The following is a 26,980-nucleotide window of genomic DNA, read 5'->3' on the forward strand; positions in this document are numbered from 1 at the left end:
GGCTTTCTCTAGTTGCGGCAAGTGGGGGCCACTCTTCATCGCGGTGCGCGGGCCTCTCATTATCGCGGCCTCTCTTGTTGCGGAGCACAGGCTCCAGACGCGCAGGCTCAGTAGTTGTGGCTCACGGGCCTAGTTGCTCCGCGGCATGTGGGATCCTCCCAGACCAGGGCTCGAACCCGTGTCCCCTGCAGTGGCAGGCAGATTCTCAACCACTGCGCCACCAGGGAAGCCCCAGTAGTCATTGTTTTTAATTGCTGAGTAGTATTCCATTATATAGATGTTCTGCAATTTGTTTAATCATCCATTGATGGATACTGAGTTGTTTCCAGCTCTTTGCTATTACAAATAAAGCTGCTATGAACATTCCTGTACAGGTTTTTGTGCAGACATAAGTTTTCCTTTTGGGGGGATAAATGCCCAGGAGTGTGATTGCTGGATCATATGATAAGCATATGTTTGGATTTTTTTTTTTGTAATTAATTAATTAATTTATTTATTTTTGGCTGTGTTGGGTCTTCGTTTCTGTGTGAGGGCTTTCTCTAGTTGCGGCAAGCGGGGGCCACTCTTCATCGCCGTGCGCGGGCCTCTCACTATCGCGGCCTCTCTTGTTGCGGAGCACAGGCTCCAGACGCGCAGGCTCAGTAGTTGTGGCTCATGGGCCTAGTTGCTCCGTGGCATGTGGGATCCTCCCAGACCAGGGCTTGAACCCGTGTCCCCTGCAGTGGCAGGCAGATTCTCAACCACTGCGCCACCAGGGAAACCCTGATATGTTTGGATTTTTAAGAAACTGCTCAGCTATTTTCCATAACGGGTGTACCATTGTACATTCCCACTAGCAGTGTCTGAGAGATCTACTTTCTCAGCATTCTTACCACCATTTGCTATTTTCACTATTTTTCATTCAGCTTTTATAATGTGATGTATCTCATGTGGTTTTAATTTGTATTTCCTTCATGGCTAATGATATTGAACATCTTTTCATGTGCCATTCATATATTCTCTTTGATAAAATGTTCATGTCTTTAGTTCATTTTTCAATTGATTTGTTTTTTACTTTTGAGTTTTGAGAGTTCTTTATAAATTCTAGATACAAATCCTTTGTTGGATATATGGTTTGTAAATAGTTTCTTCTAGTCTATAGCTTGCCTTTTCATCCTTTTAACAAGGTCTTTAGGAAAACAGAAGTCTTAAATTTTAATGAAGTCCTATTTACCAATTTCTTTTTCCTCTTATGGACTGTGCTTTTGGTGTCATTTCTAAGAACTCTTCAGCTTAGGTCTGGAAGATTCTCTCTGTCTTTTAAGTTTTATAGCTTTATGTCTTACGTTTAAATCCATGATCAATTTTGAGTTAATTTGTGTAAAGTAAGTTTCATTTTTTTGGCTGTGAATATTCACTAGCTTTAGCACTATTTGTTGAAAAGACTATCCTTCCACCATTGAATTGCTTTTGCTTCTTTGTGAAAAATGAGTTGGCTATTCTTGTGTGGATTTATATCTGTGTTCTCTATTCTGTCCTGTTTTATCTTTTTGTCTATTTTACCACCAATACCACAGTGTCTTTATTACTGTTAGCTATATAGTAAGCCTTAAAATTGGAGAGCATGATTTTTCCCATTTTCTTTTTCAAAATTGTTTCAGTTATTCTACTTCTTTTGTTTTTTTAATATATATTTTAGAATAAGCTTGTCTTTAGCTACTAAAAACATGCTGGCTTTTGACAGTAATTTCATTAAGTCTAGGGATCATTTGGGGGAAGATTGACACCCTTACATGTTGAATCTCCAGTCCATGAACAGTGTTGTTATGGATTGACTTGAGTCCCCCTAATAAGCCCTAACCCCCAGTACCTCAGAATGTGACCTTGTTTGGAAATAGGGTCTGGAGTAGTGGAGTACTGAGGGAATCCTATTCCAGTATGACTGGTGTCCTTATAAAAGGAAATTTCGGACACAGGCACACATAGAGGGAAGATATGTGAAGAGGCACAGGGGGAATGCTGTGTGAAGATCGGATTTATGCTGCCACAAGCCAAGGAACTACTAGAAGCTAGGAGAGATACCTGGAACAGATCCTTCCCTAGCATCTTTAGAGGGAGCATGGCTCTGCCAACACCTTGATCTCAGACTTTTAGCTTCCAGAAATGTGACAATGAATTTCTGTTGTTTAAGCCACACAGTTTGTGGGACTTTGTTGCAGCAGCCCTAGCAAACCAGTATAACTGTGTATCTGTCCATTTATTTGTATCTTCCTTGATTTCATCAGCATTTTATAGTTTTCAGCATACAAGCCCTATATATGTCTTGTTGGATATATACCCAGGTGTTTCTTTTTTTTTAAATAAATGTGATTATAAATATATTGTTTTAGTTTCTACATGCTCATTATATATAAAAATGCAATTGTATATAGAAATACAATTTTTTGGTATGTTTTTCTTGTATTCTGCAACCTTGTTGAACTTATTAATTCTAGGACGAATACATTTTTTATTCTTTTTTTTTTTTTTTACTAATTTAAAAGTGTTTTTTGAGATTTCTTGGGATGTTCTATGTAGACAGTAATGTCATCTGCAAATAGGGACAGTTTTCTTTTTCCAATCTCTCTACTTTTTATTTCGTTTTCTTGTTTTATTGTGCTGATAGGACTTCCAGTACTATGCTGAGTAAGAGTGGTGAGAGCAGGCATTCTTCCCTTGTTTCCAATCTTAAAGGTAGGAATCCAGTGTTTCACCACAAAGTATGATGTTAACTGTAGGGTTTTTGTATATGTACTTTATCAAGTTGAGGCAGTTACTTTCTGTATGTAGTTTGCTGGAAACTTTTAAAAATCATGAATGCTTTTTCTGCATCATTTGGTATGATCATGTGATTTTTTTCTTTGTTATTAGCCTGTTGATTTGGTGGATTACATTGATTGATTTTTGAATATGGAACCAGCTTTGGATTTCTGGAACAAACCCTACTAGGTTGTGGTATATAATGCTTTTAATATATTTTTGGACTTGATTTGCTACTATTTTGTTAAGGATTTTTGCGTTTTGTTCACTGAGGGTATTGGTCTGTAGTTTTCTTCCTTTGTATTATCTTTGGCTTTAATATTAAGTAATCCTGACTTCATAGAATTTGTTGGGATTAGTTCTCTGCTATTTTCTGGAAGAGATTGTGTAGAATTGGTATTCTTTTAAAATTGTTAGTTAGATTTTACCAGTGAAACCATCTGGCCTGGATATCTTTTTTAGGAGGTTTTAAACTACAGATTCAATTTCTTGAATAGTTAAAAGACTATTCAGATTATCAGTTTCATCTTGGGTGAGTTTTGGTAGTCTGGCTTCTGAGGAATTGGTCCACTTCATCTAAATTGTCTAGTTTACATGCATAGAGTTGTTTGTAATATTCCTTATTGTATTTTTAATGTCAGCAGTCTCTAGTGATATCCTCTTTCATTCTTGATATTGGTAAGTTGTGTTCCTTTCTCTCATTCTTTTTTTTAATCATTGTTACTAGAAGCCTATCAATTTTACTGATATTTTCAAAGAACCAGCTCTTGGGTTGAGTGATTTTATTTATTTTTTTCCTATTGCCCTTCTTTGTTTTCAGTGTCATTGATTTCTCTTCTTTATTATTTCCTTCCCTTTGCTGACTTTTGGTTTATTTTGCTCTTTTTGGTTATTATGAATAATGTTACTCTGATATGAACATTCATATACAAATTTTTGCTTGAACATGATTTTAAATTATTTTGGGTATATTCCTAGGAGTGGAATTGCTGGATCATGTGGTAATTTTATGTTTAACTTCTTGAGGAATCGCCAAACTGTTTTCTCTAGTGGTTGCCTTATTTTACATTCCTATCAGCAAATGTATGGGGGTTCTGATTTTTTACCAACACTTGCTATTTTCTGTTTTTTAGATGGGGTTGTGGGTGTGATGTTGTATCTCATTGTGGTTTTGATTTGCATTTCCTAATGACTAATGACATTGATCATCTTTTCATGTGCTTATTTGGTCATTGCATGACTTCTTTGGAGAAATGTTTGTTCAAGTGTTTTTGCCCATCTAAAAAATTGGGTTGTTTTTGTTGAGTTACAGGAATTCTTTATGTATTCTGGATACTAGACCCTTATCAGATATATGATTTGCAAATATTTTTCACTGTGTGGATTGTCTTGTTCACTCTCCTTCTGATAGTGTCCTTTAATGCACAAGAGCTTTTAATTTTGATGAAGTCCAATTTGTCTGTTTTTTCTTTTGTGCTTGTGTTTTTGGTGTTTAAGAAACCATTGACAAATCAAGGTCATAAAGATTTACCCTTATGCTTTCTTCTACAGGTTTCATAGATTTTGCTTTTACATTTAGGCCTTTGATCCATTTTGAGTTAATTTGGATATGATGTGAGGCAATCAGCCAATTTTATTCTTCTGCATGTGAATACTCAGTTGTCTCAGCACCATTTGTTGAAGAGACTATTTTCCCCCCATTGAGTGGTCTTGGTACCTTTGTGAAAATTAATTGACACACATGTGAAGGTTTATTTCTGGATTCCCAGTTGTATTCCATTGGTCTGTATGTCTAGCATTATGCCAGTACCATACTGTTTTGGTTACTATATCTTTGTAATAAGTTTTAAAATGGGAACATTTTGTTCTTTATTTTCAAGGTTGTTTTGGCTGTTCGGAGTTTCTTGCATTCCATATGAATTTCAGGATCAGCTTCTCCATTTTGGCAAAAAAAGACCATTGGGAGTTTTGAAGGGATTACATTGAATCTGTAGATCAGTTTATGGAGTATTGCCATTTTAACAACATTAAGTCTTCCAATCCATGAATATGGGAAGTTTTTATGTTTATTAGGTCTTCTTTGATTTCTTTCAACAGTATTTTGTAGTTTTCTGTTTTGTATCACATTGGTTAAATTTTTTCCTAAGTATTTATTCTTTTTAATGCTCTTATAAATGGAACTGTTTTTTAATTTCCTCTTCTTTTGGCTTTTTTTGAAGTTTATTTTTAATATATTTACTCCTGGACTGTAGAAATACAGTTGATTTTTCTTTTTCTATATTGACTTTGTATCCAGTGACTCTAAATTTATTTATTTGGTGGTTTATAGATTACTTTAGATTTTCTTTGTAACAACCATGTTTTGTTAGTCTGGTTCAATTAGGAGACAGAACCACTCAGTGATTTGAACAAGGGAAGTGTAATATGAAGAATTAATAAACTATTAAAGAAGAATAATTATAAGATATATAGAGAGCTCTACAGGGTTCTCTAGGGCTGAGGGACAATCTTAGAAGGGGCCCCCACCCCAAGGCTAAGACCTTAGTTGTACAAGATATACTTAACAGCTCACTAGGTAGCAGAGAACATCACAGAGTTGCTTGGGCCAGAGCTGGTCCACAGTTACCAGGCAAGCAGGACGCAACCCTTCAGGGCATAGGCAAGTATTGGGTAAATAGAGAGAGTCAGGGCACTGCTGCAGGCAGGAGGCCTTGAGCCTACAGTGTCTATTTTCCGGGGGCTACAGGAAGGTGTTTACTAGGCTGGACTGGGACTGTGAGGTTGCTGAAGGATCATTCTAGGCACATGGGCATAGATTTCCTCACATTTACGCTGCCGGCTATGCAGCAGCCCCAACCAACAAGAGAAGCCCCCTTCATCCTGCAGTATTTCTCGAACACTATTGAAAAAGTTTAAAATCATGCTCACTGTAAAGAAGAAATGGTGAAAGGAATCCCATCCATTATCACAGAGCATGTGTTGAAGGGTGAGTTTGGAACTGAGAGATACAAATTTGGTAACTGGAGCACATGTCATCTGTGAATAATGACAGTTTCTTTCCAGTTCAAATACCTTTTATTTCTTCTTTCTTTTTTTTTTTTCCCCTGACAAAGCAAGAGACTTTATTAGGAAGGGGCTCCCGGGTGGAGAACAGCAGGGTAAGGGAACCCGGGAGAACTGCTCTCTGTAGTTCTTTCCTTCTAATCCTTTACCTTTTATTTCTTCTTGATGCCCTAGCGAGGACTTCCAATACAGTGTTTAATAGGGTGGTGATAGCAGGTACTTTTTGCCTCATCTTTGACCTCAGGGGACGCTTTCAGTCACTTACTACAAAGTATGAGGTTTGCTGTGGTTTGATATATATGCTTTCTATAGGATTGAGGAAATTCCCTTCTTAGTCTGTTAAGAGTTTTCATAATAAATGGGTGTTGTATTTCATCACATGCTTTTATTGCCTCTGTTGAATAGATTGTGTGATTTCCCGCCCTTTTTCTGTGAATGCCATTAATTTCATTAACTGATTTTTCAAATGTTAACCAGCATTGTATCCTTGGAACAAAACTTTATTTGGTGTGGTATATTATTCTTTTTTATATTGTTCTGGATTAATTTACTAATTTGGGATATGATTTTTACATCTATGGTCATGAAATGTGATTTTCCTTTCTTATATAGTCCCTGTTGGGTTTTGTTATAAAAATTATGCTGGTTTTGTGAGGTGTGAGGTGAGTTGAGAAAGTTTCCTTTTTTGGGGAAGAGTTTGTATATAATTGCTGTAACTTCTTCCTTAAACGTTTGATAAATTTTTTCTAGTGAAACCATCTTGGCTTGGAGATTTTTTGGGGGGATAGTTTCTAAATGGTGGCTTAAATTTCTTCATAAATGTTGATAGAAAACTAGATTTTATATTTCTTCTTTTATGATTTTTGGTAAATTGTGATCTTTTTCCAAGGAATTAGGTCATTTCATCCTAACATGTCGAATTTATTATTTATAGTATCCTCATTATATTTCTAGTAATTTTCTGTCCTTCATTCCTGATATTGGTAATTTGTGGGTTTTTTCCTCTTTTACTTGTTATTGCCTTTTTTCTACTTTCTCTAGGTTTGATTGGCCATTCTTTTTCCAGCTTCTTGAGATGGAGCTTACCATTGATTGTTTTTCAGGCTTTCTTATTTTCTGACATATGCATATCAGGTTATAAATTTCCTCTGAGTATAGCTTTTGCTGACATTTTGTTTATTGTCTTTACTACTTAATTCTATATGTAGATTATACATATATATATAAACATTAAAATGTAATACATATGGTATATAATTATATACAATTTAAATTTCAGTTATGATTTCCTTTGTTGATTATGGGTTATTTAGAAGTTTTTTTGTCTAATTTCCAAACAGCCAAACAGTTGGGGATTTTCTAGGGTTCTTTTTGTAATTGATACCTACCTTAATTCCATTTTAGTCATAGAACAGTCTGGTTTTAGTACTAAGAAGTTTTTTGTGGCTTATTTTAGGACTTACAATATGGCCAGTTTTGGTAAAGATTCCACGTGTATGTTAAATAGGTTCCACTCATTGTTGGGTGCCATGATTATAAATATGTTGTTTAGGTCAAGTTTGTAATTGACTTGTTTAGATTTTTTGTATTCTCATAGAATTTTTGTCTCACTCTTCTTATTGAGAGAAGTGTATCAAACTCACTCTGATTGTGGATTTGTGTATTTCCCCTTTTACTTCTGTTTTTTATTAAAATAATTTAAAGCTGTGTTAAGTGGTACATACATGTTTAGATTTACTTTTTAGTCATGGTGAATTGATTCTTTTATTTTGTCTTTAAGAAATGACCTTCTTTATCTCTGGGAACACTCCTTGTCATAAAGTGTAATCTTGTTTTTGGTTGGTTCTTTCATTGTTTATTTGCCATCTTTTTAGTTTTAACCTATCTCTGTCCTTATATTGAAAAACGTGTCTTTGTAAACAGCATAGGGTTTTTTTGTTTTGTTTTGTTTTTATTTGTACCTAGTCCAACAACCTTACTCTTTTACATAGTCTTTAGGCCATTTATATATAATGCAATTAGTGATGTACTTGGGTTAATATCTACTATCTTATTACTTGATTTCAATTTTTCCAAACTGTTTTGCATTCTTTTTTCTCTCCTATCTTGACTTCTTTTGTATTATTCTATTTCTCTCTTTATTACCTTGTTAGTTGTGCATTCTTTTATTGCTTACCCTAGAAATTATATGTACCCTTGACTTACAATATTCTAGTAAAATAATAACTTTGATCACTCTCCCATTAGTGTTCCTCTGACCCCCATCTTTATCATTTTATTATTACACATATTAATTTACATGTATTTTGTATGTGTTTTAAGACATTATTTTTGTTTGTTTTTTAAACTTTTCATATTTTTGTCTCTGCATAGGGTTTTTAAAAAATTTATTTATTTTTGGCTGTGTTGGGTCTTTGTTGCTGCACGCGGGCTTTCTCTAGTTGCGGTGAGCAGGGACCATTCTTCGTTGCGGTGCACGGGCTTCTCATTGCAGTGTGCGGGCTTCTCATTGCAGTGGCTTCTCTTGTTGCAGAGCACGGGTTCTAGGTGCATGGGCTTCAGTAGTTGTGGCTTGCAGGCTCTAGAGCGCAGGCTCAGTAGTTGTGACGCATGGGCTTAGTTGCTCCGCGGCATGTGGGATCTTCCTGGGCCAGGGCTTGGACCCATGTCCCCTGCATTGGCAGGCGGATTCTTAACCACTGCGCCACCAGGGAAGCCCCCGTTATTTTTTGTTTATACAGAGAATATTTATTTATATTTTCCCACATATTCACCTCTTTTCTTGCTTTTAATTCCTTTTGAATTTTCGTCTTAGATTATTTTTCTTTTGTCTTCTAGTGCTGGTTTGCTAGTGACTAGTTTTCTCAGTTTTTTGTCTGTCTGAAAATGTTTTTGCTGGCCATAGAATTATGGTGAGCAGTTGTTTTCTCTCAGCTCTTTAAGTAAGTCATTCTATTGTTTTATAGTATTCAAAAGTCCAACAACAGTTGTTCTGTTGAAGGTAAGGTGTCTCTTTTTCCACTGGCTGCTTTTAAGAAGTTTTTCTTTGGTTTTCAGCAATTTAAATGAGATATGCTTAGGTGTGTTTTTTTAATTGTATTTATTCTTCTGGGGATTTGCAGAACTTTTTGAATCTGTGGGTTGTTGTCTTTAATCAGTTTTGACAAATCCTTGGCCATCATCTTTTTATATATTGCCTCTTTTCATTCCCTCTTTCCTCTTTTGAGGTTCCAGTTATGCATATTTTAGATTTTTTTCATGTGTTTTACATGTCTGTTATGCTCTTTTCTGTATTTTTCAGTATTTTTTGATCTGTGTGCTTCTGTTTGGATATTTCCTATTGCCTTGTTTTCCATTCTGCCAGTTCTATCTTCTGACATATCTAATAAGTTCTTAATTTCAGCATTTATGTATTTCACTTATAGAATTTCTCTTTGGTTCCTCTTATGATAGATTCCAATTTTCTGGAATTCTTCATCTTTTATTTTCTTGAACATATTTCTTATATACAGTCTTGTCTACTAAGTCCAATAGCTGGGATTACCAAAACACTGTAATTTTTTCTTTTGTTTTTCAGTCATATGGTCCTGTCTCTTGGAATGCCTTGTATTTTTTATTGAGTAGTAGACATTACAAAATATTGGTGACGTTCTACATGATGTTATATTATTACTCCAGAGAAAGCTCACCCTTTCTTCTGCTTAGCAGATAAATGGGGGCTGATCACCTTAATTCACTGAGGGACTGAGCTGAGTTGAGGCTGGGTTTCATTTTTCATAGGTCTCTGCCTCCCTGTCATTTGCCCCTGCTACTGAAGTGTAGTCACTCAGGGGCTTCCAGCTGAGAGTGTGGTATGTTCATTTCCCATTTCCCCTGGCAAGACTTCACGTTTCCTCATACTGATAAAACTTCCAAAATCTCCACTCTGCTTTTCAGAGGCTTTCTTCTTAGCTTTCTAGCCTCCTTCCCTGTGTAGCTTCAGAATTTTCAAATATCTTGAAGGGAAAACTGGCTGTTTGTCAGGCCCAGTTCTAGGTACTTCCCCTTTCACCCATCTGTTCCTTTTGTTTCTAATTTTGTCTGTAGTGTTTTTTTTTTTTTAATTGGAGCATAGTTGATTAACAATGTTGTGTTAGTTTCAGGTGTATAGCAAAGTGATTCAGTTACACATGTACATGTATTGTCTCTAGTCTTGCAGGACTACCAGAGCTCTGCTGGTTTCTTGGTTCTCTAGCACCAGCCTAGGCAAAGCTTGATTCTCAGCCTCTTGCCTTATACCCAGATTCAACAGATACCTCCTTGGAAAAGTGGCTGCACTTATCAGGGCACCACTCCATGCTTCCGAGCTCTCTAGATTCTTGGTCTCTCTAGTTCTTTTCCTTCACTACTTCTTTAATAGCTTTAAATAGGTATTTTTAAAACTTTCTTTCTTGTATTTTGAAGTTGTTCTTGATGGAAACATTGATCTAACACAAATTACCTCTTCATACTTGGAAGTGATAGTCACATATAGTTTATTGTTATATATCAGTTATCACATGCATTATAGTTAACTTCTTTGACACCAGTTTCTTTAAGAGACTTGGTTTTCTGACTGTGTTGTGTATAGAAGGACTCTGGAAAATGTTTTATATCGATGTAGAAATAAGTTGATTGAGTCTTAATGGAAAGGCCTGGTGGTGAGAACATCTGTTATCAGTTCAAAGTCAGCAGTGACTCTGAAACTGTTATATAAACAAGTGGAAAAAATATTTGGTAGTCAAAAGCCCAAATGCACATTTCTTGGAATAACTGATCTATTCCTATGGTTATAATGATGATTTTAGTATGGTTTTATGTTTGGGGCCACTGTTTTTTCTTTTTGTTTCCTTAATATCAGCTTAATATTGTGAGCTCTGTTTACATCATGTGATTTCAGAGTTGAAAGAACTCCGTTTTTTTAAAAAAAAATTTTTAATGTAAAAAGAAAAAGAAAATGTAAGACCAAAGTGAGATCTCTTCCCTACCTCCCACCCTCAAAATATGTACTACTGTGCATAACTACTTCTCTTCCTCCTCCACCCTTTCCTTTCACTTCTTGTCCTCTCTCTCCTATTGATACACGTTAATTGAAGAAAATATAGAAATTGAAATACATAAAAAGAAGAAAATTTAAATCTCTTGTAATCCCATCACCAAGCACTAATCACACTTCTGAGCGTTTGACACATATCTTTTGTGGATTTTTCTATGTAAAATGGATCATATTGTTGTTAATGGTTCTCAGCCAGGCCTTTTCGTTAATATCACCTGTAACAATTAAAATATACGTGTAGATTCTGGGATACACCTCATACTTAACCAAATCAGAATCTCCAGGGATAGGGCTAAGAGGGTTTTGTTGAAAAAAACAAAAACTCCCCTTTAGAAAATTTTAATTGCCTTCAGAAATCTTTTAAAACAGATTTAAAAAAAAAAGAATATTGCTGTATTATATGTAGAAAACTTTAACTTGTATGCAACTCTTTATCTAATGATTTGATTTTAACTTCCTCCTAGCCATTCCACCCTATGGTGAATTTGGATTGTTCTCGGGATTTCCGGCCATTTCTTTGTGCACTCTACGCTCCTATTTGTATGGAATACGGACGTGTCACACTTCCCTGCCGTAGGCTCTGTCAGCGGGCTTACAGTGAGTGTTCGAAGCTCATGGAGATGTTTGGTGTTCCTTGGCCTGAAGATATGGAATGCAGTAGGTGCGAAAATCATAGATTTTCATGGACCATTACTTATGTTGCAGTATATTTAAAATTATTTGCCTTCTGGTGCATCAGTTTTTAAGAACTTTTTTGAAGTGTGTATATTAGTCATAATTGTGAACAGCAGTTTCATGGCCTCAGAGCTGTTCATTTCCTTAGGAATTTGGAAGCACTAAATGAAAAAAGTGGGAAAAGAAAAACGTTCTATGAAGAAATTTTTTAAATAATCAAATTAAGAAAAACATAATCAAGATATTGATTGTTGATTTCTCTCCCTTACAGATTTTTTCTGGTTATAAAAGTAATGCCATTTATAAAAAAGTTAGAAAATATAGAGAACATAATCATTTGTTACCTCATTATTAAATATGTTTAATGATTTTAATGGGACTCAAATATCTTTATGATTTAAATGTGTTAATGAATACAGTAGTCCTGTCAGTTCCGTTTTTGTCATGTATTCAAATCACTTCCAATATATAGATTGTAAGCATTTCCTAAAGGTTTGAGGATATTTACCAGACAGTGTTACAGATTTGTATGAGAGAACATTATTATTAGTAATAACATATACAGTAGTAATACTGCATTTCTTATATAATAATGTTGTGCCTTTTGTATTCTTAATGTTTCAAGGATAAAGAATTAGATGAACACTTATATAACTCTTATTACCTAGCTTTGTCCAATCTTAATATTTTGCAATGTTTGCTTCAGATTTTCTTTCTTTCTTTTTTTTTTTTGGGCTGTGCCACATGGCTTTTGGGATCTTAGTTCCCCAACCAGGGATTGAACCCAGGGCCCTGTCAGTGAGAGCACCGAGTTCTAACCACTGGACTGCCAGGGAAATCCCCAGATTTCTTTTTTTAAGAAATAAAACAATCCAGATAGAGTTGAAGGTTCCTTTCTTAGTACCCATCTTGATTTCATTTCCTCTTTTTCTCCCTAGAGATGAGATAATCATTATGTTGAATTTTTTGTTAATCATTCCTATCTTTGTTTTTATACTCTTACTACATATATACATATCCATAAACAACATTAAATTTTTTTTACATGTGTCTGTGTTTATATCTGTAACTCTGGTTCATTCCTCTTAATTGCTATATAATGGCCAATTGTATTACCATCCTATAGATATTTAGCCATCTCCTACTGATGGTCATTTAAGTTACTTCCAGGTTTTTGCTATTATGGGCAGTGCTGCACAGAACACTTTTTTCTCCTTCATGTTTAAAATTAAGTTGTTTATCATATGACAGTAGCCCTTGGAGACAGGTGAAAGGCAGGTGTTGTTACTCTCATTTGACGGATGGAAGAGCTTAATAAAACATGTATTAGTTACTTGTAGTCAGTTCACTGGCATTATGGCTTTCTCATATTTGTCTCCTCTATTTCCTACCTATTTAACATACTCTCTTATCTAGCCCCATCAAACCATTCATCCACTTTCTCCCCAAAACCTGGTAATATTTATAGTCCCTCTTTCAGAAGTTTGTAAATTTCTTGGTCTTTATAACAACAGTTATGAATTACCTGGGCAGGAACCCTATTTTATGTTTTTTGTATCTAACTCCTATTGTTTAGTGGTCTTTTTATTTTAATAGGTTATATACAAGTATAGAAGTGTCATTATGATCTATCTTTGCTTGTTTTGATAGGGTTAAATCTGTTTTATGTCCTCAGTATTGCCTGGGATTGTCTAACTCTTAAATCTTAAATTCTGGCAAACAGATCTTTCATAATCTTTCATTCTTCCACATCTCTCATATCCTTGTTCCTACTGTACCTGTTTTTCAACTTCATGGACACCCACAGACTTTTGGGGGTTTTTCCGCCCCCTCTCCTAATAGCTCCCTTCTTGATCTTATTTATTTTCTTACTTAGGTTAAGCTTTGTGGTCCATCACATAAAATAATACTTTTGCTAGCAGTTTCAACTCATTCCTTCCACTGTACTTGTTCAGATCTCCAGCTCAACTAATTTCTTACAAATTAATTATGCTGCATATTTAATGATTTAAACCATAGCAACTTTTTTTTTTTTAACTACCACCCAGATTTCTACCATTGTTTTATGTTTGCTTTTCACATTTGTCCATCCCTCTATTGATCCATTAATCTACCTTATTCTTTGTGTGTATTTCAAAGTAAATTAGAGACAACAGTTATTGCCCTTACAAATACTTTATCAGGTCTTTCACTAACTAGAATTCAACCTTTGTCTACAGTTTTTTCTTTCAGTTTAAAACTTTACAAGGAAATGCACAAATCTAAAGATATCTGAGTTTTGACAAGTGCCTGCACCTGAGTAAACCAAATCCTCAGAAAGATGTAGAACATCATCATTCCCATTACCTCATGCTCTCATGCTCCTTGCTGGTCAGTCCTTGTCTATACCATCCTCTGGAAGGAACATCCTCTGGAAGGATGTTTAACATCCTTCCAAAGTATCAGTAATTACTTTGTCTATTCTAGAACTTCATACAAATGGAGTCATACAATATGTACTTGTTGTGTAACTCTTCTTTTGCTCAGGTTGAGATTGCCCTTCTTTGCTCTATTTTCAAGACTCATTAATGTTTTTGTGTTCATCAGTAGTGCTTTTTCTTGCTGAGTAGTCTTCCATTGTATAAATATACTGTATTTTGCTTATCCATTCTCCTATTGATAGACATTTTAAACCATAGCAACTCTATTTGCTCTTTGTCTTTCATCAGTTTCCAATTTGGTCAACAGGAAAATTTCTGCTCATTCTCCTCAGCACTTATGCCAAATCTATGTCACTCATTTCAAACCCATATTTCACCTTTATTCTGTATTTGACCCTTATTCCCCTCAACCTTAGCCTGTCCTCCTTTCCTGAAAATCCGTTAGGCCATTTTGTGCGAACTGTTGTGGTCTGCTACATCTCAGACCAGTCCTTCTCAATTTCTTTTCTTGCATCCTCTTCCTCTTTCGGGTGTTTCTTAGAGTTCTGTTCCTGTTTTTTTTTTGATTCTGCATGCTTTCCCTGGATAATCCCATGTCACTGATTTTAGTTCTTATTCATATGCTGATGGCTCCTAAATCTAAATCTGTAGCCTTGGCATCTTTCTGCTAAATTCCAAATCTGCATATCCAGCAGCCATTGGTAACCTGAATTTGTCTCAAATACCTCAATTTTAACATGTCTAAAATTGATTTTACTCCTTGCTCATTTTTTTATTCCTGGAAGGCATAGTCCTCCTTCATTGACCTAAGCTCCCACATCCAGTCAGTTATAAATTCTGTTGCTTTTATCTAAATAATTTCATAGCTGTTTCATTCTCACTGCCTTATCTGGTTTTAGTTATGGCTCAGCTGATATCTCTGCTCTCATTTTTGCCCAGCTCAAGTGTCTTCCACACTCCTTCTAGTCATCTTTCTAATTAGTTAGGTGAGGGCTATATGAATATTTATTCAACTACATGAGGGCTATATGATAAATGTATTCAATTTATCATCAATTCAGTAAATATTAATTGGATGTGTTCTGTGTGCTAGACACTATTGTAGATAGTGAAGGTGAGTAGTGAACAAAACGTAGTCTCTGTTCTTATGGAGTTAAAATTCTAGTTGTGGTGGTAGTGGTAGGAGATAAATAAATAGATAATGTCAGATGGTAATGAATGCTAATAAGAAAGAATAGAGTTAGGTGATAGTGATACAATATGGGGAAGCAGAAGGACTCTATTTTCTATGAGGAAGTCCTTTTTAATAAGGAGGCAGTGGGACAGGAATCTGAATGAAATGAGAGAACAGATTATATAGATATCTAGGGAAGAACAGTCCAGGCAGAAGAAGCAGAGCAACAAGTGCAAAGGCTGTGTAGTGGAAGCATGCTGGTATATTCACAAGACACCCGAGAGGCTGGAGCCAAGTGAGTAAGGGAGAAGGGAAGGAAATAAGATCAGAAAAGGACTGGGGGTGGGGCTTTAGAGCTCTCTTACGGAATTTGGATTTGACTGAGTGAGAAGGGAAGCCATTAGAGGATTTTGAGCAGAAGAGACATGATCATGAACACAGGAGTGGCATGTCTTTAAAGGATCACTCTGGCTCTTGTGTGGAGATGGAGATAAACTGGAAGCCACTCCAGAAGTCCAGGGATGAGGTACTAATGGCTCAGACTGGGTGGCCGCAGTAGAGGAAATGGAAAGTGGTCAGATTCTGGATACATCACAAAGTAGAATGACAGGAAGTACTGGTAGGTTGTGAGGTGGATATGAGGGAGAAGGGATTTCAAGGAGAACCCTAAGGGTTTTGGCCTGAGCAACTAGAAGAATGGGATTACCATTTGTGGAAATGGAGAAACTAAGGAGTGGAAATCAAGAGTTTGGTTTTGGGAAGGTTAAAGAGTGAGGGGTGTGTATATGGTGAATTGGCAGTTGGATATACAGATACAGCCATTGATATATTTATATCAATGTTTATACATACATACATACACACACATGCACATATATTTCTGGAATGTGCTTACCTCTCCAAACCTTATCTCCTGTCACAATTCATGCACTCTTCATGCCCCAGCAATGCTAAACACACCCTGTTCAAACCTCCTTGCCTTTGTTCCCATTTCTTGCTTAGAATACTGATTGCCATACTGCCAATACTGGCCAATACTGATTCAGAGATCCTGTGTTGAGGGACTTACTCTATGAAGCCTTTCATAACCTCTTCCCCTGAAATAATTAATCCTTCTTTATATCATTTTTATATTTTATATAGGTTTTGATTGCTTCATATATCACACTGCTGTATTTTGTGTTGTGTTTACAAGTTTTTGCCTCCTTTTGGACTCAAGGATGGAGATCCTGGTTTTTTGGGTCTTTTTCTGTTAAAGCCCTGGCATGCTGTAGAATTCCAGTAAATGCCTGCATGCAATAAGTTTCTGTCATTTGGCTTTATAATCCAAGCCCTGTGAAGAAAATGGTTTGTATTAGAAAATAAAAGATTAATCAGCTTCAGTGTAAGGTTATACATATATATGGCAAACTTAATATCAGTGATAGTTTCTTGGAAACTATTTGATGCATATAACTGCTAAATATCTAGTTGGTGGGAGTCTGAAGGCTTAGAAACTGATGCTGGCAAGAAAACTGAAGCTGCAGGGAGTTCATGAGACTAGTGCTCTCAATCGTGTACGTCTGCAGCACAGCCCTGTTTTTTCTGTACTATGGTTATGATGCTTTCCCAAGTCTGGAAAACTGTCAAAATGCAGATTTCTTTGGCCCTAACACAGGCATACTGAAATAGGATTTGAGGTGGTGAGGACCAAGAATTTGTATTTGAAAATGACCTTAAGTTTTTCTCATGCACCTCAGTGTTTGAGAGTAACTGGAATAGAGAATGCAGTGGATTGGAGAGACATTAGTAATGGTAGGAAAGAACTAGTTGACATTAGAGACCTTAGGAGGACTTTAATTAACCAATATGGTAAGCAGAGAGTGAATTTAAAATGGGAGGAAAAGATCTAAAACTAAGCCACTTGTAAGGATTTTTAGTGCTAATCTAACTCAAAACACTTAGGGCCATGCAATTAGGGAAGATTTTTAACTCTTATTTTTAAGAAAGTTCTATTTGAGTCTAGGGTAAATTGAGGACTATATTGTAATTAAACTTTAGAAGGAAGTAACTTTTAGCTACTATTCTGTTGGAGCTTTTTTTTTAATGTATATTTATTATATATATATATATTTTTTAATTTATATTTTGAAATCTTACTCTAAACTGTGTGTCCTAAATAAATAGTATATAAATACACTACTTATTGATGGCTATGCCTGACTACTTTAATAAAGAGTAATCTTTTTGAAGCCAAAACAAAATTAAGTATAAATTTTTCATTTTTTTGGTCAGCTGTGGAAAATCTAGTTTTATGACCCGCAAACAAAATATCACCATTTGCATTATTTCTTCCACTTAATTGTAATGTGCTCCAAGGACATAAGAATAAACCACAGGTGCTAAATTTGGAAATCCAAGTCATTAGGTTCCCAGTAAGTAAAAATGGTTCTCATCTTGTATTTTTAGGTTCCCAGATTGTGATGAGCCGTATCCTCGACTTGTGGATCTGAATTTAGCTGGAGATCCTACTGAAGGAGCCCCAGTGGCAGTGCAGAGGGACTATGGTTTTTGGTGTCCCCGAGAGTTGAAAATTGATCCTGATCTTGGCTATTCTTTTTTGCACGTGCGTGATTGTTCACCTCCTTGTCCAAATATGTACTTTAGGAGAGAAGAACTTTCATTTGCTCGATATTTCATAGGATTGATTTCAATCATTTGCCTCTCTGCCACATTATTTACTTTTTTAACTTTTTTGATTGATGTCACAAGATTCCGTTATCCTGAAAGACCTATTATATTTTATGCAGTCTGCTACATGATGGTATCGTTAATTTTCTTTATTGGGTTTTTGCTTGAGGACCGAGTAGCCTGCAATGCATCTAGCCCTGCACAGTATAAGGCTTCCACAGTGACCCAAGGATCTCATAATAAAGCCTGTACCATGCTTTTTATGGTACTCTATTTTTTTACTATGGCTGGCAGCGTTTGGTGGGTAATTCTTACCATCACGTGGTTCTTGGCAGCTGTGCCAAAGTGGGGTAGTGAAGCTATTGAGAAGAAGGCATTGCTATTTCACGCCAGCGCGTGGGGCATCCCTGGAACTCTAACTATCATCCTTTTAGCGATGAATAAAATTGAAGGTGACAATATCAGTGGCGTGTGTTTTGTTGGCCTCTACGATGTTGATTCATTGAGGTATTTTGTTCTTGCACCCCTCTGCCTGTATGTGGTAGTTGGGGTTTCACTTCTCTTAGCCGGCATCATATCCCTAAACAGAGTTCGAATTGAGATTCCATTAGAAAAGGAGAACCAAGATAAACTGGTGAAGTTTATGATCCGGATTGGTGTTTTCAGCATTCTTTATCTTGTACCACTCTTGGTTGTAATTGGATGCTACTTTTATGAGCAAGCTTACCGTGGCATCTGGGAAACAACGTGGATACAAGAACGCTGCAGAGAATATCACATTCCATGTCCATATCAGGTAAGGGAAACCTTGTTCTAAATTTCAGAATATGTGACAGTGAAAAGAGCTAATCTTAGCTGATTGTTTTTTTGTTGTTGTTATTTTGTTTTTTTTTTAACTCTTCATGAACGACCTGTACATTAAAATTTTAAAGTGAAGATAATGAACAAATTTATTGTAGTAAGAATGTCATACACATGTTTCTATAAACATTTTCCTTTTAAAAGATGACTTTTACAAGTCCAAGCTGTGGGCTTTTAAGCACTTTACTTCTATTATCGCAAAATAGTTGCTTGTTGATTATTTAGAAGTCTGCAGGTTTATGGGGAAGTTGTTGATTAAAAGGCAGTGTCTTTCTGTGGAAATTTTACTGATATTCAGAGTAAGGATTGTTTTAACAGTTTTGCCAAAAAAAAAAAAAAGGACACAGTTATACAAACAAGTTCATCTCTTAGTTAGTCTTGGTTTTTCTTTTTTGCATACTGAAGTGTTCTACCTTTGAGTTTAAAGAGATCAGATAATCATAGAATCATAGAATTTTAGATCTAGAGAGGACTTTAGAGATCATTTATTCAGGTTCCCTCTATAATTTAGAGTTCTTAAACATCTATCTCATTTGAGGCTTAGAATTACTAAGTGACGTGTTCACACTCTGCTTGGATTTAGTTCTAGGAGAGGAGTGGAACAAGGAAAGCAGTTTAGAGGGATTGATGCTAAGTATTTCTCTCTCTCATCTTAAAACCTCTCTAGAACCTATGCTCCTAGCTATTACCCTCTCTTCTTTCTTTTAAGACAAGTTTTCTTGAAAGAATTGCCTCCACTTGGTGTCTCATGTTCGTTGTGCTCCAGCTTCCCTGTTCTCGAAGTGCACCAGCCACCCTTTCATCTCCCCCAACCCTTATGTTTCTCTAATACCTTTTAAACACCTTTATTAAAGTACTTATGCATTATAGATAACTTTTGTTTACTTGTCTCTTTTCCCTACTAGACAGTGAACTCTTTGAAAGCAAGAACTTTTTCATATTTTTTGAAATCATGTTCTGTAGGTTAGTAGATGATGGCATTGAGAATGTGAATGTGTAGATTGAGAAGCAAAGACTTTTTTAAAATAAATTTATTTATTTCATTTATTTATTTTTGGCTGTGTTGGGTCTTTGTTGCTGCACGCGGGCTTTCTCTAGTTGCGGCGAGCGGGGGCTACTCTTCGTTGCGATGCGCGGGCTTCTCATTGCGGTGGCTTCTCTTGTTGCGGAGCACGGGCTCTAGGCTCGCGGGCTCAGTACTTGTGGCTTGCGGGCTGTAGACCCGCAGGCTCAGTAGTCGTGGTGCATGGGCTTAGTTGCTCCACGGCACGTGGGATCTCCCTGGACCAGGGTTCAAACCCGTGTTCCCTGCATTGTCGGGCAGATTCTTAACCACTGCGCCACCAGGGAAGTTCGAAAAGACATTTTTTAAAAAATACATATATTATTTTTATAAATTTACTTATTTATTTGTTTTCATTTTTGGCTGTGTTGGGTCTTCGTTGCTGTGCGTGGGCTTTCTCTAGTTGCGGTGAGTGGGGGCCACTCTTCGTTTTGGTGCGTGGGCTTCTCATTGTCATGGCTTCTCTTGTCACGGAGAGCATGGGCTCTAGACATGCGGGCTTCAGTAGTTGTGGCACGTGGGCTCAGTAGTTGTGGCTCGTAGGCTCTACAGCACAAGCTCAGTAGTTGTGGCACATGGGCTTAGTTGCTCTGTGGCATGTGGGATCTTCCCGGACCAGGGATCGAACCTGTGTGCCCTGCATTGGCAGGCAGATTCTTAACCACTGTGCCACCGGGGAAGCCCCGAAAAGACATTTTTAAGAAATGGTAACAGTGGTACTGCAGACAAGGAGTGTGTGATTAACACATAGTCAATGCTCATAAATATTTGATGACTGAGAATGCCAATTCCCCCTTTTTTATTCTGTGGTATAAATAGTCCAATACAAAATTATATTTTTATTGTATAAATATTAGCTACTGGCTTTTAAAAAAACCAACTTATAATTGAAAGACCATAAAAAATGAATAATTGAAATTGTATTACACTTCTTGACAGAATTACTTATTAAAAACTCTTAATGTGAGGTTTCAGACCTGAAGCTAAGTAATCAAATTTTGCCTCTAACAAGAGAGAAAGAGATGGTTGAATTACATTGTGCCCTTCTCCATATAAGGTTTCTAGGATTCCAAATATATATTGTCTTAGGGCTATTGAAGAAATAATGTTTGGCTCTGAAATAATGATATGAAACATACCAAACCTCAAACATGTGAATTAGTAAATTAGAGTAGTTGGGCTGCTGCTATTTTCAAGACATTCCTAGAATTCTTTTAGCATCTTTAGAACCAGTTTGAGTTGCACAAAAACGTGTGTGATTGTGTGTATGCATCTCTTTATAGTCAGGTTAAAAGAGTTTTTTATTTCCAACTTACAGAATTAATGTTGGATTTCCAACATCCTAAAAAGAATAGAGAATGGTATAATAACAGTAGCATAGTTATTAAGCTGTAAAGTCTGGGTTAGGAATCCTGGCTTCATATCTAACTCTCATTGTTTACTAGTTTTATAACCTTAGATCAACTTCATCTCTCTCTACTTCACTTCCTCATCTGTAAAATGAGTAATAGAATCTAATAGTAATAAAAGAGTAATCGTATTAGATACAAATAGTAGTAGAATCTGTCTCCTAGGGTTGTATTTAGGAGTCTACATGCAAACACTAGAAGAGTGCCTTCTACATAATAAGGGCTCAAATGTTAGCTCTATTATTCATTTTTTTCGTTTATTGTTGCTGCTGTTATTGTTATGTATACACACACAGATACATACATATATAAATTTTTTTTAAACCATCCAATACCAAACTTTAGGAAATGCTATATTTGTTTTAAGTTTTTGAGAATATACATGCCGATATGTGCACCACTAACTTGTCCATTTTAACTGCGGTAATCTAATGTATAAATATACTGCTGTTTGTTCACTCATTATTTTTTTTTTTAATAAATTTATTTATTTATTTATTTTTGGCTGTGTTGGGTCTTCGTTTCTGTGCGAGGGCTTTCTTTGGTTGTGGCGAGCGGGGGCCACTCTTCATCGCGGTGCGCGGGCCTCTCACTGTCATGGCCTCTCTTGTTGGGGAGCACAGGCTCCAGACGTGCAGGCTCAGTAGTTGTGGCTCACGGGCCCGGTTGCTCCGCGGCATGTGGGATCTTCCCAGACCAGGGCTCGAACCCGTGTCCCCTGCATTGGCAGGCAGATTCTCAACCACTGCGCCACCAGGGAAGCCCGTTCACTCATTATTTTGTTCATGGACAGACATATAGTTTTCAAGTTTTTTTGCTGTTGTAATACCTGTCTTCCTTGTACATGACCAAGAGTTTCCATGGGCTGTATACCCAAAAGTGTAATTGTGGAATTGTAACATATAGGCATCTTCAACTCAAGTGGTTATTTTAATTTACACTCCCAGTATAGAGTATGAATTCCCCATTTCTCCCCATCTTGGTGTTCTCAGGCTTTTAGGTTTTTGCCAACCTTTGAAACAATATCTCAAGTCTATCATGATTTTTATTTCCCTTATTCCTCATAAGGTTCAGTATGTTTTCATATGTTTATTGGCTATTTGGGGTTTCTCTTCTGTGATTTGCCAATTTGCTACTGTTGTCCATTGCTCTGTTAGGTTATTTGCCTTTTGTTGTCATTGTTGTTTTAATTCTTTGTCAGTTGTTCGCATTGCAGGTATCTTATTGTGCTCTGTACCTTGTCTTTTCACTTTGTGTTTTCTTTGCCTTTTGTCTTTTAAGAAGTCCTTCCCTGCCTCTCAAAGTCATAAAAATGGTCTGCCATATTTTTTCTAGCAGATTTTAAAATTTGATGTTTTGATTCATAGCTCTAATCTAAATCTAATTTATTTTTATGTATGTTATGAGTAACATAATTTTATTTTTTCATATGAATAAGCAGTATGCTTTTTGTACCATTTATCAAATAGCCCATCTGAACTGTAAGGCAACAGCTATAATATACAAGTTCCATTTTTAGGCTCTCTCTTTTGTGCACTGGTCTGTTTGTATAACCTTGTAACAATTCCACATTTCCTCTACCTTATTCTTCTTCAAAATTATTTTAACCATCTTGGCACTTTTCTATATGAATTTTAGAATAATTTATGCATGAAAAACACTGGATTTTTATTGAAATTGTTTTAGGTTTTAAATGAATCTGGGAGAAATTGCTATCTTTGTAATACTGAATTTTAGTATCTTTTAGTTTCTTTCTTTATGTATGTATTCATTCATTTGTTCATAGGTACCGTACAGTTTTTGTTGCAGTTGTGAATGAGGTCTTTTCTGTATTACACTTTTCATTTGGTTATTGCTGGTGTACAAGAATGCCACTGATTTTTGCATATTGACCTTATATTGAGCATCCCTGCTACACTCTTCTATTAGTTCTAACTGCATATTGGTTCTCTTAGATATTCTTTATAGAAATCCTGTTGTCTTCAAGTAAGGACAAATTCGTATCTTGCTTGCTTTCCAATTCTTATGTTTTATTTAAGATTTTTCCATCTATACTCATGAGTGAGATAGATTGTGATCATTTTTCCTTTCTTGCCCTGTCCTTTTCCTTTTTGGTGTCAAGGTTATAATAGCTTCATAAAATGAGATTTTTTTCTTCTGTTCATTGAAACAGTTTTTACAATAAATAGGGTCTGTCTGCTCTTTGAAAGGGCTGGTATATCCTCCTGTAAAAACCCTCTGTCATGGTATCTTTGAAGTAAGGAGAGAGAAGTTTCATCTTTCTGAACTGAAATTCTGCACCCATTAATCAGTAACTCCCCATTCCTCCCTGCCTCCCAGCCTTTGGCAACCATTATTCTACTTTATGTCTCTATGAATTTGACTACTCTGGGTACCTCATATAAGTGGAACTCAAATACTAGAATTTTTTTTTAATAAAGTAATTTATTTATTTGTTTTTATTTTTGGCTGTATTGGGTCTTCGTTGCTGTGCGCGGGCTTTCTCTAGTTGTGGCAAGCGGCAGCTACTCTTCGTTGAGGTGCACGGGCTTCTCATTGTCGTGGCTTCTCTTGTTGTAGAGCACGGGATCTAGGAGTGTGGGCTTCCGTAGTTGTGGCACATGGGCTCAGTAGTTGTGGCTCGTGGGCTCTAGAGCGCAGGCTCAGTAGTTGTGGCACACGGGCTTAGTTGCTCTGCAGCATGTGGAATCTTGCCAGGCCAGGGGTTGAACCCGTGTCTCCTGCATTGGCAGGCGGATTCTTAACCACTGCGCCACCAGGGAAGCCCTCAAATACTAGAATTTTAATACTAACTTTCATTCAGAATTTTACTTTAGGGGAATCTTATGTAGACTTGTGAATTGAGCATTAGAGATGTTAAATTTCTATTTGAAGTAATATCCACACATAATTGAACAAGATTTGCTATTTCTGAGCATACCTAAAAGAATGCTTAGCAGGTTCTGATGATAATTCCTAATGAGAAGTTTTTAAAATGTGTTAAGCAATGATGTTATACTTGAGGTAGCCTCCTCAGATTACTTAGAGAACGTAATATTTGAATATATATTCACTTGAAAATCAGTGAGGTTGCTTTATAGTCATTTCTTATATTACTGAAGCTTTAAAACATTTGAAAAATCAGCTTGTGAGGTAGCTGATCACATTGTTTCAAAATACCAATTGGGTTTAATGTAAATTGCATGTATTTAAGTCCATAATTTGAAGAAAAATGGACTTGTGTGAATTATTTTAAAATATTTAAAATGAGTGTCCTTGCTGAAAACAGAAATTTGCTGTTTGGATTTTAAAATACTTTATACCAACTGTTTTTTCAAGAACAGTCTATTTAAAAAGTGCATATTAAATGAAACTTGAGAAAGTAATATTTAATGCCTGAATCAAGAATTAATTGTGAAATATAGCTTGAGTTTTCAGAATAATGTATATTTTACAGTTTAAAATCAGTAAAGTTTATTCCTAGACTATGTTTCATCTTATGTGTTAATCATTTATTTATGTATTTATTTATTTATTTTTATGTATTATTTAAATAACACATTAGTAATTTAACAGGTACTTAGCGTTTTTTTTTTGTTTTTTGTTTTCTTTAAAAGTAATTCCCTTTATTTATTTCAGGGGCTTCTAAGAGGCTCAAAGCATTTTATGAAAGAGTTTACAAGTTTCAAAGTTTGTTGATATTTCTGGAAAACCATTCACATGTAAAATACTGGTTAAAAACATGGGCTTTAAAGTCCTGTCTCTAACATTCTGAGCCTCAGTTTCCTCGTGTAAAATGTAGGAAATAATATGTTAAATATAGTAATATCTACCTCATGGGTGGCAGAGAAGATTAAATGAGAAAATAAACTTAAACCTCCTACTAGAGTGCCTTGCACAAAGAAAAATTTCAGTATTCTCTTGTTACATGTACATAATTCCTGAGGTTTAAAAAAGGATTGTTCTTAAATTCTGTACTAGAATATCATTTTTTTCTTTAAACATTGATTTTCAAACACTAGAACCTGTGTTTCAAAATATAAATAAATGCGTTAGCATAATAGAAGCAGCCGAGCTAAGACTGTCAAATTCACATTAGAGCCATTTGTAGAATTTTAAAAAAATTATTTGTGTAGAAAACAAAAAAACATTATTTGTATTCTTTCAGCCACACAAGGCAACCCATCTGTTGTTTATCTAATCTTGATTCAGAAACATACAAAAATAGCAGAATAACATCAAATCTAACTTAACGATTTTAGCTTCATTTTCTGATAAGAGTGTTTCCTTTTGCCAGACAATTCCAAAAGGAATCAGCATTGTTTATGAAAGGACCATAAGGAAATGGGTATGTTTTGCAGTTCCAACATTACTGGCAACAAATAATTCTGTATAAAATATATAGTACATACTACTAATCTTTGTTTTCTGCTACTTATCTTTAAAGTGGTAAATATCCTGCCTGTGACTTCCTAGCACCAAATTGATTTTTCCTCAAAATTTTTTAGTGTCTGTAATAGAGGGAAAGAGTGAGAATTCCTGAAAAAATATTCTAAGTCTCTTGTAGGAAAATATTTTAAAATATTATATTTTAGAAATATAGAATATTAAATTTATTTTTAAAACTATTCATACTATTATGTACAGGTTGTAAAATGCTGTCAAATGGCACTTTTGGATAAATACTAATATTTTCAAATATACAGGTTGCTATTATTTTGGCATCTGCTAAACAATTAATAGCCTAAGCCATGAGTTCAGTTTAAGTCTTAACTGCAGATATATCTGGTATAAAATGGTTTACACATGTTTAGGAAAGAATTCAATGTACATTCCACAGTCTACAGCAGGGCACAGCAGACTCCCTTTGTAAGTTCATATAGTAAATATTTTAGGCTTTGCCAGCCATGTGGTTTTTTTTGGAACTACTCAGCTCTGCTGGTGTAATGCACAAGCAGCCATAGACAATATGTAAACAAATGGAAGTATTCCAATAAAGCTTTGTGTACAGTAACGTAATTGGGGCAAATTTGGTCTGTAGGTTGTAGTTTGCCAACCCGTGAACTACAGCAAGCATTATTCTCTATCACCTTTGAGAATTCCTTCATACCAGTGGTTCTCTATCACTTTTGAGAATTCTTTCGTAACCTCTGGCACTTTTCTGTCACATGGAAATTGTCACTGTTTCATTCTCATTACGGCGTTCTGAAGATCATCATTTTACTCTATCACATAATGGTATTAAAAATATTCAATAAAATCTGGTATTATATCATGATAATAAAATAAATTCTAGTACATCACTGTAATAAAGACATGCCAATAAATCTTATTTCCAGTTGTCTTTGAAGTCATCACCACACCAGTTTAAAGAAATAATTTGACTAGTTTATGGGAATAGTAAAACAGAAGCAATAATCCGAGAAGCTTCTAGTTATTAAGTATATACTATGTATCAGGTCCTGTACTTAGCAAATTTATACACATTATTTCCTTTAATCCTAACAATAACCCACTAAGTTAGATTGTATTCAGTTTTATAAATGAGGAACTGAGTCTCATAATTATATACAACCTATCCAAATTCGTTTTTTTTTTTTTGGCTGTGTTGGGTCTTCGTTGGTGCACGCAGGCTTTCTCTAGTTGCAGCGAGCGGGGGCTCCTCTTCATTGCAGTTTGAGGGCTTCTCATTGCAGTGGCTTCTCTTGTGGAGCACAGGCTCTAGGTGCACGGGCTCAATAGTTGTGGCATGTGGGCTCAGTAGTTGTGGCCCATGGGCTCTAGAACGCAGGC

The 26,980-nt window shown here is 35.8% G+C and overlaps 1 protein-coding gene across 4 annotated transcripts in view; it reads left to right on the forward strand.

Annotated features, from left to right (window-relative positions):
- The window catches only part of FZD3 (frizzled class receptor 3), a 100,801-nt gene that overhangs the window by 22,192 nt on the left and 51,629 nt on the right, over positions 1 to 26,980 (forward strand). For 2 of the 4 annotated variants that reach the window (XM_082468889.1, XM_082468890.1), the window contains exons 3-5: positions 11,380 to 11,576; positions 17,633 to 18,650; positions 25,485 to 25,535. In XM_082468889.1, the coding sequence (XP_082325015.1) occupies positions 11,380 to 11,576; positions 17,633 to 18,650; positions 25,485 to 25,535 (1,266 nt within the window). Of the gene's footprint in view, positions 1 to 11,379; positions 11,577 to 17,632; positions 18,651 to 25,484; positions 25,536 to 26,980 lie in introns of those variants that run through there. The other 2 variants (XM_082468892.1, XM_082468891.1) reach the window with 2 other exon arrangements.

The sequence above is a fragment of the Balaenoptera physalus genome (assembly GCF_965194825.1).
Source record: "Balaenoptera physalus genome assembly, chromosome: 7".
NCBI classification, from domain to species: domain Eukaryota; kingdom Metazoa; phylum Chordata; class Mammalia; order Artiodactyla; family Balaenopteridae; genus Balaenoptera; species Balaenoptera physalus.